Genomic DNA, 17,019 nt, shown 5'->3' with positions numbered 1-17,019 from the left:
TTTAAAGATTTATCATAGGGTAACTGGAGTGCCACAATATATACAGGACAAGCTTATATTTAGCTGTGCCATGAATTTATTGTAAGCATCTTAAATGCTGACCCATACAGTGAATCAGACATTTTGTCTGGAACTGTACAAATGCAGTAAAACCTCCTGAAACCCTCAATAAGAACCAGTAATCAAAATTTTTTTAAACCACTTTATTCAAACCTGAGCACCTCAATATAAAACTAAACACTGGTGAACTGTCATTTTTCTTGCTAAACCCAGATTACTGCAAATTTAAAATCTGCACAAGTAAGTTTCTATCAGTTCAACATTTAAATAGACTAATTCATCTCTTCTGACACACTTTGTAGATTTCATATAATGAAAATAACTAAAAGAATTAGTGCAATATACTGGACTGATCAAAATAAAATGTACTTTGGAAAACAAAGTTGCAAAGTTCATTACTGACAGACAGCAGTACTTATGTTACAGATACAGGAGCATCATTCATTACTGTTCTAGCCATAAAGGAAGAACTCAGAACCCCCTTTGATTAGAGAGGAAAAAAGTTAGCTTTATGTAACTGTACATTCTGTATACCTTTAAGCAACTCTTAAATATTACAGAAAGTATTAAACAAATGTAGACTACAATGCAGAGTACCTATTTACAGTACATTAATATCCAAATTTAAAATCAAGTTGGATGTACATAATCGTTAGTGCACTATTTTTTTTCCTTAGGGGAAAAACAAACTGTAATGGCCAGCAATGATCAGAAACAAGAAAGAAGTCACAGACACCGAGTTTGTTGTGGTTTTACTTGAAGAGCTCTTACAGTTTGTAGAGGACAAAAAAACCCCATATCCTAAGTTGCAGAGTTGAATTTACTGGTCTGTACCCTCTGAACAGATTAGAAATGAAGTTAGACTTGATTCATCACTAATTCATTAAGATAACTAACTGGGTTGATATAATTTACATATAGTGTACCAACTAAAACTCCACTTTCTGGCAAGCATAGGATTCTTAAAATTGTTAATGCAAGTATTATTTGTAATAAAATTATTAACCTATGGAATGTATAACTAAACAGTGGATACCTGCAGAAACAACAGGTTGCATCAATACTGCAAATAAGTTTAAGTAATTTTTAGACCCTGTTTCTAAGGAGGTTTTAAAGCACAATTGAGAATTATGAAAAGACCCAATTCTATTTATTATAACAGTGATCAGTATTGAGGCTACAGGAACTGGCCAATTAGGTCCACAGAAAGTAGTTCTTCTACACCTCTAATAATAACAACTGATTTTTAAAACCTTTCAACTGAAGGAAGTTTATTCCGCCTCCATCTCTCCTCTACTGCTGAAACATTACAGCCAGTGGTGGATACATGCATGTTAAAATTTTAGGTGAAAAGAAAACTCTGTATCATGAACTTGACTATTATCGTAAGTCTCTTCGCTGTTTGGAAGCTGTACTGGACCAGGTTAAGCACTCCAATTCCATGGTTATTAACAGTTAGGAAGCAGAAGAATATTCAGAACAGTTTAAAGCAATTGATCTTTTAGTTACTACAACATTGACTCTTGGGTGGTTGTGTGGGTTCAGTAAGGTCTACTCCTCTTCCTCTGGCAGAGCTGGCTCCTGCATTCTGTGGCTCATTCTTGGGCAATTTTTTTGCTGTAAGGTGAACAGGGAGTAAGAGTTAAACCTGAGATTTTACTAAGATTAAATCACCTGAGTAAACAGAACAACACATTATAGGCATATCAGCGTACTCATTGTATAATCCGATTTGATTCGGTGCATTGGTAATGAAAGAAGTGAAGACACTTCTTAATGATTAGCTACTTTATGATTTCCAGGAGTGAAATGCATTGGTAACTTGAGCAGTAAAATGTATCTGCACAGGTGTGCTATGCCAGTAAATGACAGCTCTTGTGGGAATCCACCCACACAGAACAGGCTTTAAGATCAGGATGTAAGTGCAAAAAGATACAGAAACATTGAAAAGGCAGAAAACACAGAAAGAAATGGGTCCAACAGTTCCCAGATACCCAGCCAGAGTAAGTGTTTGCAAACAACATATAAAATGGCTCTCAACACCAGATCAAGCCACTCCTGGATTTTTTTCAAGCTGTCTCTTCTCTCCAGTTCTTATCAGTCAATTGACTGGTAATTTCTTTGTTGCCCTTGTAGCTCCAAGGTTCCTCCTCAGTCTTAACACAAAAAATAAGGGTGAAAGCTGTCCCCCTTCTGAGCAGTAGCTTCACGTAGCTTTCTCTCCATCAGAAAATTGCTAAGTTCTACACAAAAGGACTTCCATGGGCTTGTCTTACCAGGGCCCAACAACCACCCTTGTTCTATAGTTTGGCTGAACGGTTTCACTCCAAAGTAATGACTTCTGTCAGTTTTTAAAAGAACTTTTTCTAAAATGAATGGAACCCAGCCAAAAAGCCACAGAGCAGACATCAACATGTTGTGGTGCCAGATAACCTCAGGGTGCTGGGAAAAAGGGTGGGCCACAGGGATCCTCTGATATCCCCTCCAACTTGGGCTGTTCTACAGTTCTGTGATAAAACCCAAGAATCCACACGGTACTAAGTTGCTGAGCCAGTACAAAGGGTCAATGCACCAACAGAAAAATGTCTTCAGAGCAATGTTTTGGATTCTAGAACTGTATCTAGAACTGAATTAGCATTTTTTAACTGGGAGTTCTGAATGAGTGCTGAAGCAGTCAATTTACAAGCAGCTGCAGCTTGCATCCAACAATTATTTCAACATTCTCATTTTTCATTTTCTCCCAGCTTTAAGATCATATTTATATAATACATGGTCCTGAGGATTGCATCCATATATTGCAGGCCATTCCAAATTACATGCAATAAATACTTATAACCTCATCAGAATTTCCATTCAGAGTCTATTGCTGCACAAATCTTGCTCTGATGCACTGACAAGCTGAATTTCACTCCACTGATGTGAAATTCTCACATGGCCAAAAAACATTGCAGACAAAACACACAGGTACTAATTGAGCATTTTTTTCCTCAAACTTACTTTGTAGGCTTCATTAAAATATGGAGGCAAGAATTATTGTTGATATATCAAATTTTTTAAAAATCAGATTTTGGGGACTTTTTTTTAAAACAGGAAGCAACCTGCACCATTAAACATAATTTTGAAATTTCACCAGAACAGTCCAATTGAGCATTTCTGTATCATTAAATGCAGGCCTATCTTGAACATTTATGAGAAAAATATACTTTCCTCCCAGACAGTTAAGTGCCTGTGTCTATCCCCCTTTTTCAATTATTTACACTTATTATGAAGCAAGTACTTGTTGTTAAATTATCAGTATTTCTATGCTGATACTTCAATTTTCATCTGCTGGAAGTTTGAAAGACACCACAAACTACCTCCTGCTCTCCTGGCTTGGAAAGCAGAAGATTAAGACCTCTTTAAAAACATTTAATTTTAACATCAATGAGGTTTTTTCACAAAAAGTGAGTTAGAGAGGTGCAACAGACAAAAGAGATTGAGTGAGCTTATTTAATGCTATACATTACTATTACCCACTGGCAAAGCATCTACTATAATTAAGGTTACTACTAAATAGATTAGTGGCCAGCCTAAAAATGAATTCTTTTTCCTCCACTTTCAGAAGTTTATGAACAATTAAATACAATTTTGGGTACCAATGGAACACAAAAGTTCTTGGTTTATACTTACTACTACATGCTAGCATCTTCACAGAAATCCCTAAGATTATGTTAAAAATATATGAGTAGATTTACTTTTCACATGCAGGGTCCTTTACTTATAACTTGGACACTGAATTTAAGTACACACTGCCATCTTTGGCACAGCTTTTGGATTCCAGATAGCTGTTTAAATAAAATGAAACATATGAAAGGGAGTAAGAACACTTCAATACCAAAAATAATTTACAGGAAAAACAGAGATCTTAGGTTAGCAATATTGCCATGGTCTGAATCGCATGAAAACCATTCCCTTCAAAGTTCTCATTTTGTCCATAAACTCACCAATTGCCATGAATATTTCATTTACGTTCATAGATGTTTTGGCAGACGTCTCCATGAACAATAGGCTGTTGTCATCTGCATAAGCCTGTGCTTCCTGAAAGTTAAAATAAGATTATTTCATAAGAAAAAAAAAAAAGAAAACTCATACAATTATTACACACTGTACTTTTAATTGCTACAAAGGAATAATCTCTACAGCATTTTGAAAGAAAGACAGTTTGTGGAAACACTCATCTGACAATGTTATACACCAGTTATGGAGAATTTACAATTTCACCAACCAGTTAAACAATTAAAAATGGAATCTTAAAGAGCCATACTAATCTTAAAAATATCCATGTGGAAAAATCTCAGGCAAAACTAAATAATAAATGAAAATATTTATGAAAGAGATAATACCAATGGAGAACATTAGCTCTGACAGTAAGAACAAATAAGCTCCAAAAGTGCCATCAAATGTCAGCAAGTCCATTATTACCCTGAAAAAAAGGCAGTCTGTGAACTATCTTGAATCTTTCAACCACTGAGGCAGATGGATCAGAACAGCTTATTATTCTGATATAAATTCATAATTCCAGCAAATAAGCAGTAATCAGTAATTTGGCATATTATCTCACTTTGCAGTATGAATTTTAATCTGATACACTGCTCTTAAGAACCATACTATTTTTGCCACTTCTTATTAGTCAATTCAGCTGAGAATCTCCAGCTTCTTATGATTATGTAACTGCCTTTGCATTCAGTAAGACATCTGCAAAAAAGCTGAACTACAGAACACCTTTGATGATAAGAATAATCGACGACTCTCTATAACTAAATGGCACCTGCTAAGATCTATGCAATTCTATCTGAAACAACGCATTAACAAATACTTAGAAATCTAATATTTGATTTGCAATGAGAAAGGCCACAAGGAGCCCATAAATCCACAGCAGCAAACCCTCTACATTTGAAAAACATTAAGACTGTAATTGTTCAAAAAAATAGTACAGGTAGGTCTACTTCGGTAGTTAAATGTGATTACATTATTGACTGCAGTCACGTATGAAATCTTTGTTAAATACTTCAATTTTTCATAAAACACCAAAGCTGAATATCAACTGCCACAGAGGTCTAATATTAAAAGGCAGAAAAACACCTAAACCACTGCTAACCTTTTAATTCAACCCTCTGTCGTTACAAAAGGATTCATTACTACATGCAGCTGTATCTCCAACAGTGACCCCAAACACAGATTAAAAACCATGAATTACTGACTAATAAATACTATCTTAATTCAAATTCAGTCAATTATGAACAGACCAAAACTACCTGCAGTTAGTTTAATTCAGTTTAAAGGCTATTTTCTGATGACTTGATTAAACTTCCTAGAAGATAAAATACACCAGTGAGAGCACAGCTGTAATCACTAAACCAAAAGAAATGCCATGAAAAGCTCAATTAAAATTTCAACACTGTTGAAACAGTACAGCCTAAGCAAGTTAGGCACATCAATCAGCTTTGTATCATACAATCATCAAAACTCTCGGGCTGACAGACAGAAGAGTTTGCACTGAGTTACTGTTATCGCATCCACTGAAACTCTAGTTACCGGTAATTTTGGGTAGAAGACAGAAAGAGGTCACATCAAAGAACAGATACTCAATTAGCCTTAAAGATAAGCAAATAAATTAATTATTCCTGAAAGTCAAATTAATTATTCCAAAAAGCCTATTCCTCCGTATTACTTGTACAGAAATAGGTTTTTCAGTAGCATGTATAATTTAATTAGTCTCAGTTGACATTTATATTTAACAGCATGACCTCCATAATAACTAGCTAGGCTGTGCATATAAGCTCCCCGTAGGTTTATTTACTATCTATTCAAACAAAATGCAATTTCTACGAACAAAAATTATGTACATACCTGGAAATCCACAGCTCTTTTGTTAGCTAGATCAGCTTTGTTTCCTGCTAAAGCTATTACAATGTTAGGACTTGCTTGTCGCTGAAGTTCTTTGACCCAATTTTTCGCTCTGGCAAAGGATTCCTGTTAATGATTATAAATGATGCAACTGAGTTTTATCATCCTTTTGTACTCACCTATTATCCCCATCTCTGTTATCTACACTTCAAGCAAGAAACACCAATGCAAGGCTGCAACCTCAGTCCAAAGGCACACTCCAAACTGCCAACTGAGCTTTTAAAATGAAACATTCCTACCTTAGTTCTCAAATGTGCTTAGCTGGGATAATGCTGAAGAGTAAATAGGTAGGAAGATCTTTGTGTAGACAGAGTAAGGAAAGAAATGCTTAAGAGAGGAAACAGGAATTTCAGTTTCTCTGGAAGATTCAAGCATATGAACAGCTACGCTGAAAAGGCCTCAAAATGACTTTTTAATTACTGAGGACTGCTCACTATGGTACATAATTTCTGTGGTTTTTTGAGAGTTTTGGGTTTTAAGTCTAATTTTATCAGAAACTAGTGAAGCTTATCTCATCCTAGTTCAAATAAAATTAAATCTAATAACCTTAGGTTTTGGTCTCAATAGCTTGTGCTACCCTTCCAATCCTTAATCAAAATTTGCAAAAATACAATGTTAAAATAATGTCTGCACTGTCAGGAACAAAGGTGCCACCAGCAACATGATGAGAGTAAAAGCTCAAACTCCATGAACTGATTTGAGGGTGGGTTAGAAACACTTTTACAAGAGGATTTTTCCTCTTCTTTTCCCTCTTTTTAATACAAAAAAACCCCATCCCAAAGCAAACAAACAAAACCAAAGAAAACACAACAGCAAAAAAAACCCCAAAAAAACAACAAAGAACAACAAACAAAACCCCAATTCTAGAAACAGTGTTTTAGCCAGAAAAGTTTAGAGACACAAATTGACATTACACAGTGCAGTATGAAATGAACAATCTGGTCCAGCAGAAGGCATCCCTACCCATGGCAGGAGCGTAGGACTACACAGCCTTTAAAGGTTACTCCCCATCCAAACCATTCTACAAAATGATGAACTGATTCACACAAGTCAGTGAGAAAAAAATAAGTAAAGATCAGTGCAAGACTGGTAATTTCGAAATCCCCCTTGTACATCCCTAATCCAGTACTTACCTCGTTCGTAATGTCGTATACCACTATGGCTGCTTGTGCTCCTCTGTAGTACATGGGTGCTAAACTGTGGTACCGCTCTTGCCCAGCTGTATCCCAAATTTCAAATTTTACCGTTGTATCATCCAGACATACAGTCTGGGTTAGAAAAGCAGCTACAAAAAAGACAGAGGTGCTGAAACCAGAAGTTTGCTTGTATCTCTATATTCACATATAGTTATGCTCACAGAAATGCAAAACATTTCAAGCCTACTATTAAAATACAGCAGTTTTGATGCAAGCATTAGCTGACAGTCTGTGACTCTGATCAACACAGAGGAGTTATTTCAACAACTGGACTTTCCTCAAGTTAGACATAAGAAAGCAAAAACTGGAAATAATTTCCTTTTTCATTATAGTGAATCTGAGTAACCATAAGCCTTCTCTTAAAGCTTCTACATACAGTCTGTTGAAGCAGGATGGATACTAGAGTACCAGTAACAGCATCCCATCATGCTACAATCCAACAGTTCAGATATTTTCATTTCAGCATATTTGTATCACTTAAATAGCACCTTAAAACTTTGATTTCAGCTCCTAACAACTTCAACTTAGCTAACAGGTCTGGAAGAAAGAAGCACTTCTTTTAAGTTCTTGTTCTCAAAGCAGCTACATTTTTGACTTTGCAAGTGATCTCAATAATTAATTTCAGCACAATTTCAACAGCCTGCAGTTTCCCTAAAACTTGCAGCCATTGCCACTACAGCTGAATGCATTACCATAAATAATTGTCTTCCAGTTACAGAAAATACTAACTCATTCCAAGTCTTCAAACAGTTACTACTAGTAAAATTTTTCCATTCAGATTAGGGTACAATCAGAAGTATAGAGGTGAGTGCCCACACAGCATAGAAATCCATATTAAAAACTAAACTAAGGAAAGCCCACTAGTTAGCTGAAGAAGGAACTCTGATCACTAGGCGCATTGACAGACTGTGGCCGATTTAAATCAAATGGCTGAAAAGACATTGAGGCTTGCATACCTGGGATTTCATCCTGTCCCACATACTCTGAGACATCATAGTGTATGAATCATTCCAAAACTGCTGCAACCTTCAACTCAACTCATTACAGAAACCAAAATTAAGCCAATCTTGCTCTGTAAAGGACATTGTAACTAGCATACAGAAGTGTCCCTGTCTCAGCTGTTAGCAGCAGCTGCATGGTACTTAGCTGCTGGCTGGGGTTAAACCATGACCAGAAGCTGACTCCTTAAGTGGTCAGGTGCTCCTGCTTCAGGGGTATTAGCATCCATCACAGATGAGCAGGCAGGCTAGAGAAGGTAAAAGCTTTGATGTTCCAATGTTAAATCAACATAAATCTCTCTAAATGCTACATATCTGAACACTGGTAGAACAGGCTCCACTTGGCAGCTCCCTAAGCAGCCCAGAACCAAAACGGAGTGGAAAAACACCATACATCCTACACTAAACTAAGGGCTTTCTCCCCAGAACCAGCTCAATATTATATTTCTCCAAGGCAGAGACAAGATGTTAAGCAAGCTGACTTTCAAGATCTCACAGACATTATTCTCTTAACAAAAAAATGTACCTACACGGCATAAAAGAAGGTATGTACTTGGAAAGAGAATTAAACAGGAGGTTTATTCTTTGTAATCCTCTTGTTTTTGTCAAAAGTAACATTTCAACCACTTTAAAATGCCAGGTAATTTCTGCAAAAACGGTAACTTTTTTTGACCTTGCCAAGGCCACAGTAAATTGACAATTAATCATCTGTTAATTATCTGAAAGTCTATCATCTTTAACAGCCATACTTCTGTCTTAAGCAACTAACAGGCCTTGCTACGCTGGTCTGAAGTGGCAGAACCACACCACCACCATCCAACATGTCTGCCTTTCACTGCACTCCCTTTCAGATGTTTTTATCCAGATTCACAATCCTCATAAGCCTCTCTTTGTTAAAAGGCCCTTCTGTATACAAAGAAAATTATGCCTTAGGCAACTACAAGCCACAGAGTTGGACAGTTTTCTCTATAGAAAACTTCTCTGAATCCCAACATTGCTGCATGTAATAGCTCTCAGCTGTATTATATAGCATTTCCTCTTTTCTATTTCATACAGAAGAGGCACAAGTTAATACAGATTACACTAAACCTTATATATCTGAACTTGAACTTAGGCTCTTGTTTAACCTTTGTTTAGATTTTGATCAGTGTAACACAGTTTGGGTTATTCCAAACACTAAAACAAGAAAAAATTAAACAGAGGTTAAAAGAATTTTGAGATCATTGAAATGGAACAATGAATTTTGCTTCATTTCAACTGTTTTTCTAAACAAAAAACCTTGGTGATATTGGACAGTTAATTCACAACACATCTTTGAGAATGCTCTCTGTATTACCACACAGCTGTTTATCAGAGCATACAGAAACTTTCATACCAAACACCTATCCTCAAGCCATGATAAAATGCACAAAGCCAAAAGTGTGCATTAGTAAGACTGCTAAAGTAGAAAATATGTGGTTGTCTATTTATGCTGACAGATAGAAAAAATAAACACATGTAACAGCTAGAAATAGGGCAAAAGAAGAATGCAAGGAAATTCAGCTTGCATTTATTTTTGTAAGCTTTCCAGCATTTTTACATTTCAACAACTGTTGGCGTGTGAAGACACATACAGACCACTGAAAGGCCTTCACATAAATATGACAATGGAACAGGCTGACTCATGCAAGCTGCAACAGCAACTACTGGAGAGTATTTATCAATTCACAAAATCCATACTTTGTAAAGTCTGTATGCTGTTAGGTAGTTTTAGGATACATTTAAATCTATCTGAGGAGGAATATAGCTCAAAGCCAAACAACTCCAAAATACAATATAACTTAAGAAATCTGCCAAGGGTAAGAGTGTTACAAAATCTGTTTAAAGCTAAACAGATTTTTTTTTAAATTCGGTAGTCAGCACCTGTTTTGTTTGAAGTCACAAAATGGAAAAACAGCACAATAAATTCTGTGATTACTAACACAGAAATATATCCAGAAATGTAGCAAGTTCTCCAAAATCAAAGTCAGAATGCCTAAGTGACAAACACAAACTTTATGGAAGATGTAATGGTTGTTTTTTTTTCATAGAAACTAAGCTTAGAAGTCTTACTAAGCAGTTATTTCATGCATTAAGCGTGCAGCACAATTAAAAGAGCCACACACCCACTTACAAACAAAATGTAACATTTAGCCCAGGTTTCAAAACTGTGCAGTTCAAGAACACATTTACTACTTCCACTTGAAAAGGATGTTTCTGTTTAACTCAGAAAGTTATAGTTCTCAATTACTAACACAGGTTTGACCCTTGCTGTCAGTGACCCACTCTAGAAGTGCCATTACATTAAAGGCTTTCAAGGGCAAGGATGATATAAATACATAACATGAAACAAATTAACAGGGTAATTTTCTCACCTCCAATCGTACTTTCTTGAAATTCATGAAACTGTCCTTTTACAAAACGAAGCACCAAACTTGATTTGCCAACTGCAGACTCTCCTAAAAGTACTAATTTAAATTGGCAAATTTTATTTCCAGCATTTGGCCCGTTGGGCCTTGTTGCTCCTCGATTAGCCATGTCCAAATTAGAAAGCAGTCCTTTGTTTCAACAGCTTTTGAAAGCAAGTTCCACTGAGATCTGAATCCTGGTTCTTCTGCCAGTAACAACCTATTTTGTGAAAAGACAGTGGGTGCATTAGATTTACAAACCAAGTAAGACAAGTCTCATTCACTAATGCAATATATTATGTATAACTTCACCTAGTATTTACCAAAGTCAACAGTCCAGACTACAGGTACCATAATTTGTAAGTTGTCAACTATAGCCAGAATTTACAATACATCAACCAGTTATCCTTTTCAACACCTAGTCTTCCCATCAAAGCTTCAAATTAGCACATTAAAATCCAGTTATGCTGCTTCTTGCAAGACCTCAGTCTCCTGTTAGCTCTTAACAAATCAAGACTGATGTATAACACAACAGATTCAGACTTTCAAATTGTCAGTAAAGTAACAAATTACAAGCAGGAATAACTTTTCATAATTATTCTATTGCTAACCAATATTCCAAAGTCAGCACTGCTCAAGGATGCTAAAAAACTGAGCAATTTGGGAAAACTCAAACACCAGTAGCTTCTTTGCAAGTGGAGTTCATCAATTCACTTCTATCCCATCTATCAAACACAATTTCTTTACATAAAAGTACAGATCTTCACACACAAGCCATTAATATCCTCTCTAATTAACAACTGTACTGAGAATCAAAAGTGAAGCCTTCCATATGAAAACCAACTGACCAGTAAGAATTCCAGGCCACTTTGCACAGACTACCAGAGAACTACCATACGATGATAAATTTTTATTTCCAATACTTACACGTGCCCTAGATCAGTATTAACAACAGAGATTTTGGTAAGAACAAGTATGAATAGCGTATTGCTTAGTCTGCTTACTCTTCTTTCCAGCTGCTTAAAATAACCCCACCCACAGTACATATTCATATAGAAAGGGAAGCCTTTAGACTCTGCTGGTACCACTTCTGACCTTAATATTTATGCTTTTACACACTTAATAGGAGATACAAAGCAAAAGACCTCTCAAAATTAGCTCATAATTTTGTCCTGCTCCAGCTGATCACTTATTTGAATTAAGCACACTTTGCAGGGATACAGCTTTTCTAACACCTAGGATACGAGTTAGGTTAGAGTACACGCTCCTAATGCAAAAAATAGCTTTAATTCATATGTTGCAAAAAACATATAGTAAGCAAACATAATAGTTACAAATGACTTCCTGTTCTTTATTCCTTGTGATAAAGCAACTACATTTTAAACCAAGCAGTAGTCTTTAACCACCTTCCTGTTTCAAACACAGATCAGGCACTTGAGCATTCCAGTTTGCTGCAGGCTTAGCTCAGATGCTAAGCCTTCCTCCTCCTTCCTAACTCTCCCCCTTCCCTCAACCCAAGTCCTGAAGATCCTTCTTTCCTGGAAAGTGTTCCAGCAGTCTAGCAGAACCCTACCCTTCAGTCAGATACTCCCTTGCAAACTAATATTCATGGAATAAATGAGAACAAAAATCTTAGCATTATTTATGGAGAAACGTAACAGCTGAAAAACAGATACTTCACTTCTCATTGTAAACAGAATACAGGTTTTAAAAAGTATTTTCAGCATCTTAGAGACACTTATTTGCTCATGTTCCTCCTTTTCTCATATCTCTCAAAATAATTTCCCTTCTTTGAGGTAGAATATAATGATTCTGCATTCTGTCCTGAGTTTGTGTTCCATTTGACTATTACATCACACTTAAAAATACATATTTTTAAAATTTCAGTTGTCCAACATAATCCATCAAGTATTATATACTTGATTATATACCTTTTAGCTGTATATTCTTAGAAACATGTGAAAGTATTCCACAGTGAAAGAATGAAGCAAAAGAGCCCCTGCAAATCCTACCATTGTTTTTATGAACTACCACATTAATTCTATACTACAATTCTTATTCATTAAACTAATTTTGGTGAAGTATTTCATAAAAGTTATTTTAACTCTCATCCTTACACCATAAAACAACGATTTTGCACTACTAGTGTGTTGGTTCTCAGGGAAGTCTTCCCCCCTCCATGCTATGGAAATGAGCTTCAGAAGTTGTGGATAAAATTTTGCATTTTTGCATAAAAATGCATCAGTGACAACAGTTAATCTCTCCCTAATTGTACTACAGCATAGAATGCAGCAAGGCATAACCAAAATATAGGTGATTCAGAATACTGTTAGCCATTTGTTTATCTTTTCCTTTGGAAAAGTAATGAACACAATTAGGTTATTTTTGTTTTAAAATGAAAGAAAATCCAACATCTGTTTGCTGTATCATTCCAGTGTGTTTGGACAACCATGAAATAATTTAAAACCCTTTAATCTTAATATATCCTATGTTTTTCCAGACTCTGCAGCATTCATAAAAACATAAGGACAACATCCAACGACTGTGTGACTTAGTACTCCTGGGAGCAAGTGACTTCTAGATGACACACGGTGAGGAAATCAAGCCACTGCACAGGTTACTCCCTATGACTGACTTTTTGCTTGCTGTTTCACATGCTGAGAGCAAAAGGAGGTATGAGAAAAGAACATTTCACTTGCATAATATTTATCAATTTCACCTGAGCATTGTAGTTATTACAGATTTTTATCACTCACAAAACAGTAATTACTACCCCTGGCAAAACTACTTCAGAACACAAAGCTGACACAGGTTGTCAAGAAAAATATCTAGTTTGATTTTTATAGATGCCCAAGCTAAAGAAGCTGTAGTTATCAGAGAACTTCAAAGTTTACATTCTTACAGCATCCCTCCTCTGAAATCATTCTAGACAGTCAGATACCATGTACAAAAATAACTAGCTCTCAAGCTGATAGCAGACCACAGGACCTGGCAGGAAGGCCATCTAAGAAACATACTGCAAACCTCATTCATTCAACAGTCACATCAATATATCTAATAAATTAGTAATGAAACCTACTAGTCATACCACCCACTTTTCAACAGCTCAGGATAAGAGAAAATGCAAGACTGAAAACCTGACAGAGCACATCCAGATGACTGTGACATATTTAAAAAAGTCACTAACACCTTCCATCAATGTATATGGAAATGATCATCTTTTGAAGTTTCAGATGATGCCAAAACTCTGTAGCTGAAGTTCACAACATGGCAGCATACTTACACAAAAAACAAGGGAAGTACCTGCTTAATCTAAAGAGCAGCAGTACTGCAGTTTGACACAGCCACTGCAGAATGGTTTTGGCCTGGTCTTTTCACATCTGTGAGCTGAACACACAGTGCTTTATAAAGATTCAGAAGTAGATTTCAATGCTACAATCCCCCATGCACACTCCAAGTCTCAGGGCACATTTGTTCTACTATTTCTTAATTCATCAGTAAAATACAAACCTGGAGAACCCGGGAGGAATAGTACACTCAGTACCCTACACATACACTGTGAACTCAGCTCTGGTAAAAAATTCCCAGGAAAAAAATCCACTGATACAGCTCCCCTTCTCCTCCCCTTCCAAGTCTGTATGCAATGTAATCAATATGTTTGGAATATGTAAAGAAAGAAAACATGGGTAAGACATTTTCATTCAACTACACAAAGGCAAGTACAGAACTGCTTGACTTGAAACAAGCTCCTAAACTGATACATATGGGAGTTATGGAAGTGACCTACTAATATAAAAATCTGCTAAACAAAATAGTATAAATTTTTTTGAGATGGATGGCTTCACAAGGATGGAAATGAGGGAGATTTTCTTATTTTTATCGAGTTTAACATAAAAACTCCATTTTGCAGTCTTGGGCAGTACAAATACATAGGTCACTCTGCTAAGTAGGAACTTTCACTCTTCTCCTGAATATTCCCCCCATGACAGAGAGGTCCATGCTGAAATGCCAGAACACAAAGCCTGGAGTATATTATTAGCCAAGTACTCCTGGTAATCCCACCAACTAATTTACTGGATGCTGGGTGTTCTCCTCACTCCAGAAGAGAAATCTGTATGTTGTTGGACAGTCTGAGTTTCATTTATGAAAGAGTCCTAAGCATTTTAACAGATCAAACACAAATCTTATTGTGCTTGAGTCTGAGTACAAAATACCAATAGCCCCAGCCAATACCTACAAACTCCCAATTTAATGGCATAATTCAGTCATGTAAGCGTAAGCACTGGACTATTTTCAACTGCAATACAGCTAATACAGAAGTATCAAAGTAACACTGGTGACAAAAGCCAGCCTACTGAAGAGATTAAGACAGTGAGCACTGTTCCTACAATTAATGTGATTAAGTGTATTATCAAATAGAAAGGCCACAGAAAGAATTCACGATAAATTTAAAACTGGAACATTCCACCACTTTTATATCTCATAGCAAACAACACTGTTTCTTACTAATAAACTTTTGTATGCTGCATTAACGGACACAAAGCATACAATGCTGAGGCTGCAACTATTACCTACTTTAAATTTCTTCCTACTGGACTTTCTTGAATGTTTTAAAATGCAGTAACTACAAAGGCTAATATATTAGCCACTCCTACTAACTGAGTTTTCCTTCCAGGTTCAACAGAATTGGTGTGACACCTTACTGCAGTGTTCAAGACAGTGACAGAGACAATCAGCAAAATGACTGTCATATGTAAGCCATATTGAAACATAATGAGACTCTAAGTTAAACACGTGAATCAACACAGTTGCTGCAAAAAAATCATAGCCCTACAATTAAAGGTAATAGCCATCTCATAAGCTCATCCGAATGATGAATGGTACCAACTGCGTTCAGATAAACTGGTTTATCATACAGGAAATGTAAGTGATGACTACAATACCATTGTCTCTAGCCACCTCACTTCAGCCAACATCTACCTTTTCCAGACATTTCTCATTGTGGAAGAACAATACCTACATGCAATCTGTAGGTAAGCATGACTGTAACTCTGAAGAGACACTCCAAAACTGGAAAAAATAAAAAAATACCACGATTTTTACTCTGCCTGAACGTTACATGAAAGAAACTGATTAATTTCAGCTGCTTAATTAGATGTTTAGCCTCTCATTGCCAGCCCCACGCTCTGAAAGAAGTGTAAGGTAGAAAAACAAAATCATTAAAAATACCGAGAGAACAGCCTTTCATGGCCCTGTTTGAAATTTTTGATAGTTCTTATGCAATTCAGCTCTCCTCTAAAACACAAAAAGCTTAGATTTGTTCCTCAACCCAACCCCAGCTTTGTGTCTAGCTCCAATTCCGTGCGATGCAGAAGATATCCAGCACACTAGGCCTGTCGCGATCCCCCCGATGGCGACGCATTGTCGGGAGCATTTTGCTTCCCACCTAGCTCACCGTCCTTCTTCCAGACGCAAGCGAAAGGGAAAGCGAGGGGCCCATCACCCAACCTCCCCTTCCATATCTCACGAGCAACTCCAGGGGCACAGCCCTCACGGCCGGCCGCAGACAGCGATACCTCTCCGCAGGAGCGCCCGCACGCAGGGGAGGATCCCCGCTCTCCCGGGCCCAGGCCCTCCAACCCCCGCCGCCACCTCCCCTCCCCCGCGGCTCCCTTCCAGGCACAGGAATAAGGGGAAGTGGGAAAACCGGGGGCGCCATTTTGAGCCGGGAAGGGAGAGAGCAGCGTCCCCTCCCCGCACGCCGGGCTGCCCACCTCGGCCACCCGTACCGCGGCACGACGCTCCCGCAGCGCCGGGGGAGCGGCCGCCGCCAGGAGCCCGGACAAGGCGCGTCTCGCCGCCGCCGGGGCCCCCCCGCGCCGCCACCGCCTCCTCACCTGGCCGGGGCGGGGGAGCCGGGGCGGCGGCGCAGCAGCGATGTCCGTCCGTCGGGCGCGTCGGTCGGGGCTGGCGGGCGCGCCGGGGCAGGGTGGGCGGAGGAGGGGTGAGAGGGAAGGCGGCTCCTCGGTGGGGGCGAGGGGCGGGGGCGCAGCCGTGCCTCACCCAGCCCCGCCGCCGACTTCCGCCGCCGCCTCTGCCCCGACCAAAACACACTCACTCACACACACAACACGCACTTCCGCCGCCGCCACGTCACGCCCGCACGCGCCGTGCCCTTCCGGTTCGCCCGCGCCAGTCGTCACGTGGCTCCCTTTCTTTCCCACCTTCTCCCCTCCTCCTTTTGTTCCCGCTCCCTCCCTCCTGCCCGGCCGCTCCCACGGCGGCCGAGCCGCACTCGGCTGTGGGGTGTTCCCCAGCTCCCGCCTCTCCTCAGCGCCCGGGGGAACAGTCCCTGCGAGCGACCCGCGCGTCTTCCATCCTCCATTTACGGTG

General features: G+C 38.4%; 1 protein-coding gene across 5 annotated transcripts; it reads right to left on the bottom strand.

The window, feature by feature from the left end:
• Positions 1-188: 188 nt before the first annotated feature.
• RAB5A (RAB5A, member RAS oncogene family) lies at positions 189-16,739 on the bottom strand. Of its 5 annotated transcripts, none has more exons than XM_038163356.1 (6): positions 16,401-16,739; positions 10,594-10,846; positions 7,140-7,291; positions 5,950-6,072; positions 4,044-4,137; positions 189-1,677 (listed from the first exon to the last, which is right to left on the bottom strand). In XM_038163356.1, the coding sequence occupies exons 2-6, from the start codon at positions 10,754-10,756 to the stop codon at positions 1,562-1,564; spliced, it is 648 nt and encodes a 215-aa protein (XP_038019284.1). In that variant the 5' UTR covers positions 10,757-10,846; positions 16,401-16,739; the 3' UTR covers positions 189-1,561. The 5 variants fall into 5 exon arrangements, with proteins under 5 accessions (XP_038019284.1, XP_038019273.1, XP_038019295.1 ...); XM_038163345.1 differs by having other exon boundaries at positions 16,524-16,738; XM_038163367.1 differs by having other exon boundaries at positions 16,416-16,552.
• Between the last annotated feature and the right edge of the window lie 280 nt (positions 16,740-17,019).

This window comes from Motacilla alba, chromosome 2 (assembly GCF_015832195.1).
Source record: "Motacilla alba alba isolate MOTALB_02 chromosome 2, Motacilla_alba_V1.0_pri, whole genome shotgun sequence".
Classification (NCBI taxonomy): domain Eukaryota; kingdom Metazoa; phylum Chordata; class Aves; order Passeriformes; family Motacillidae; genus Motacilla; species Motacilla alba.
The sequence above is the reverse complement of the archived record's forward strand: the minus strand, read 5'-3'. Positions and strand labels throughout refer to the sequence as shown.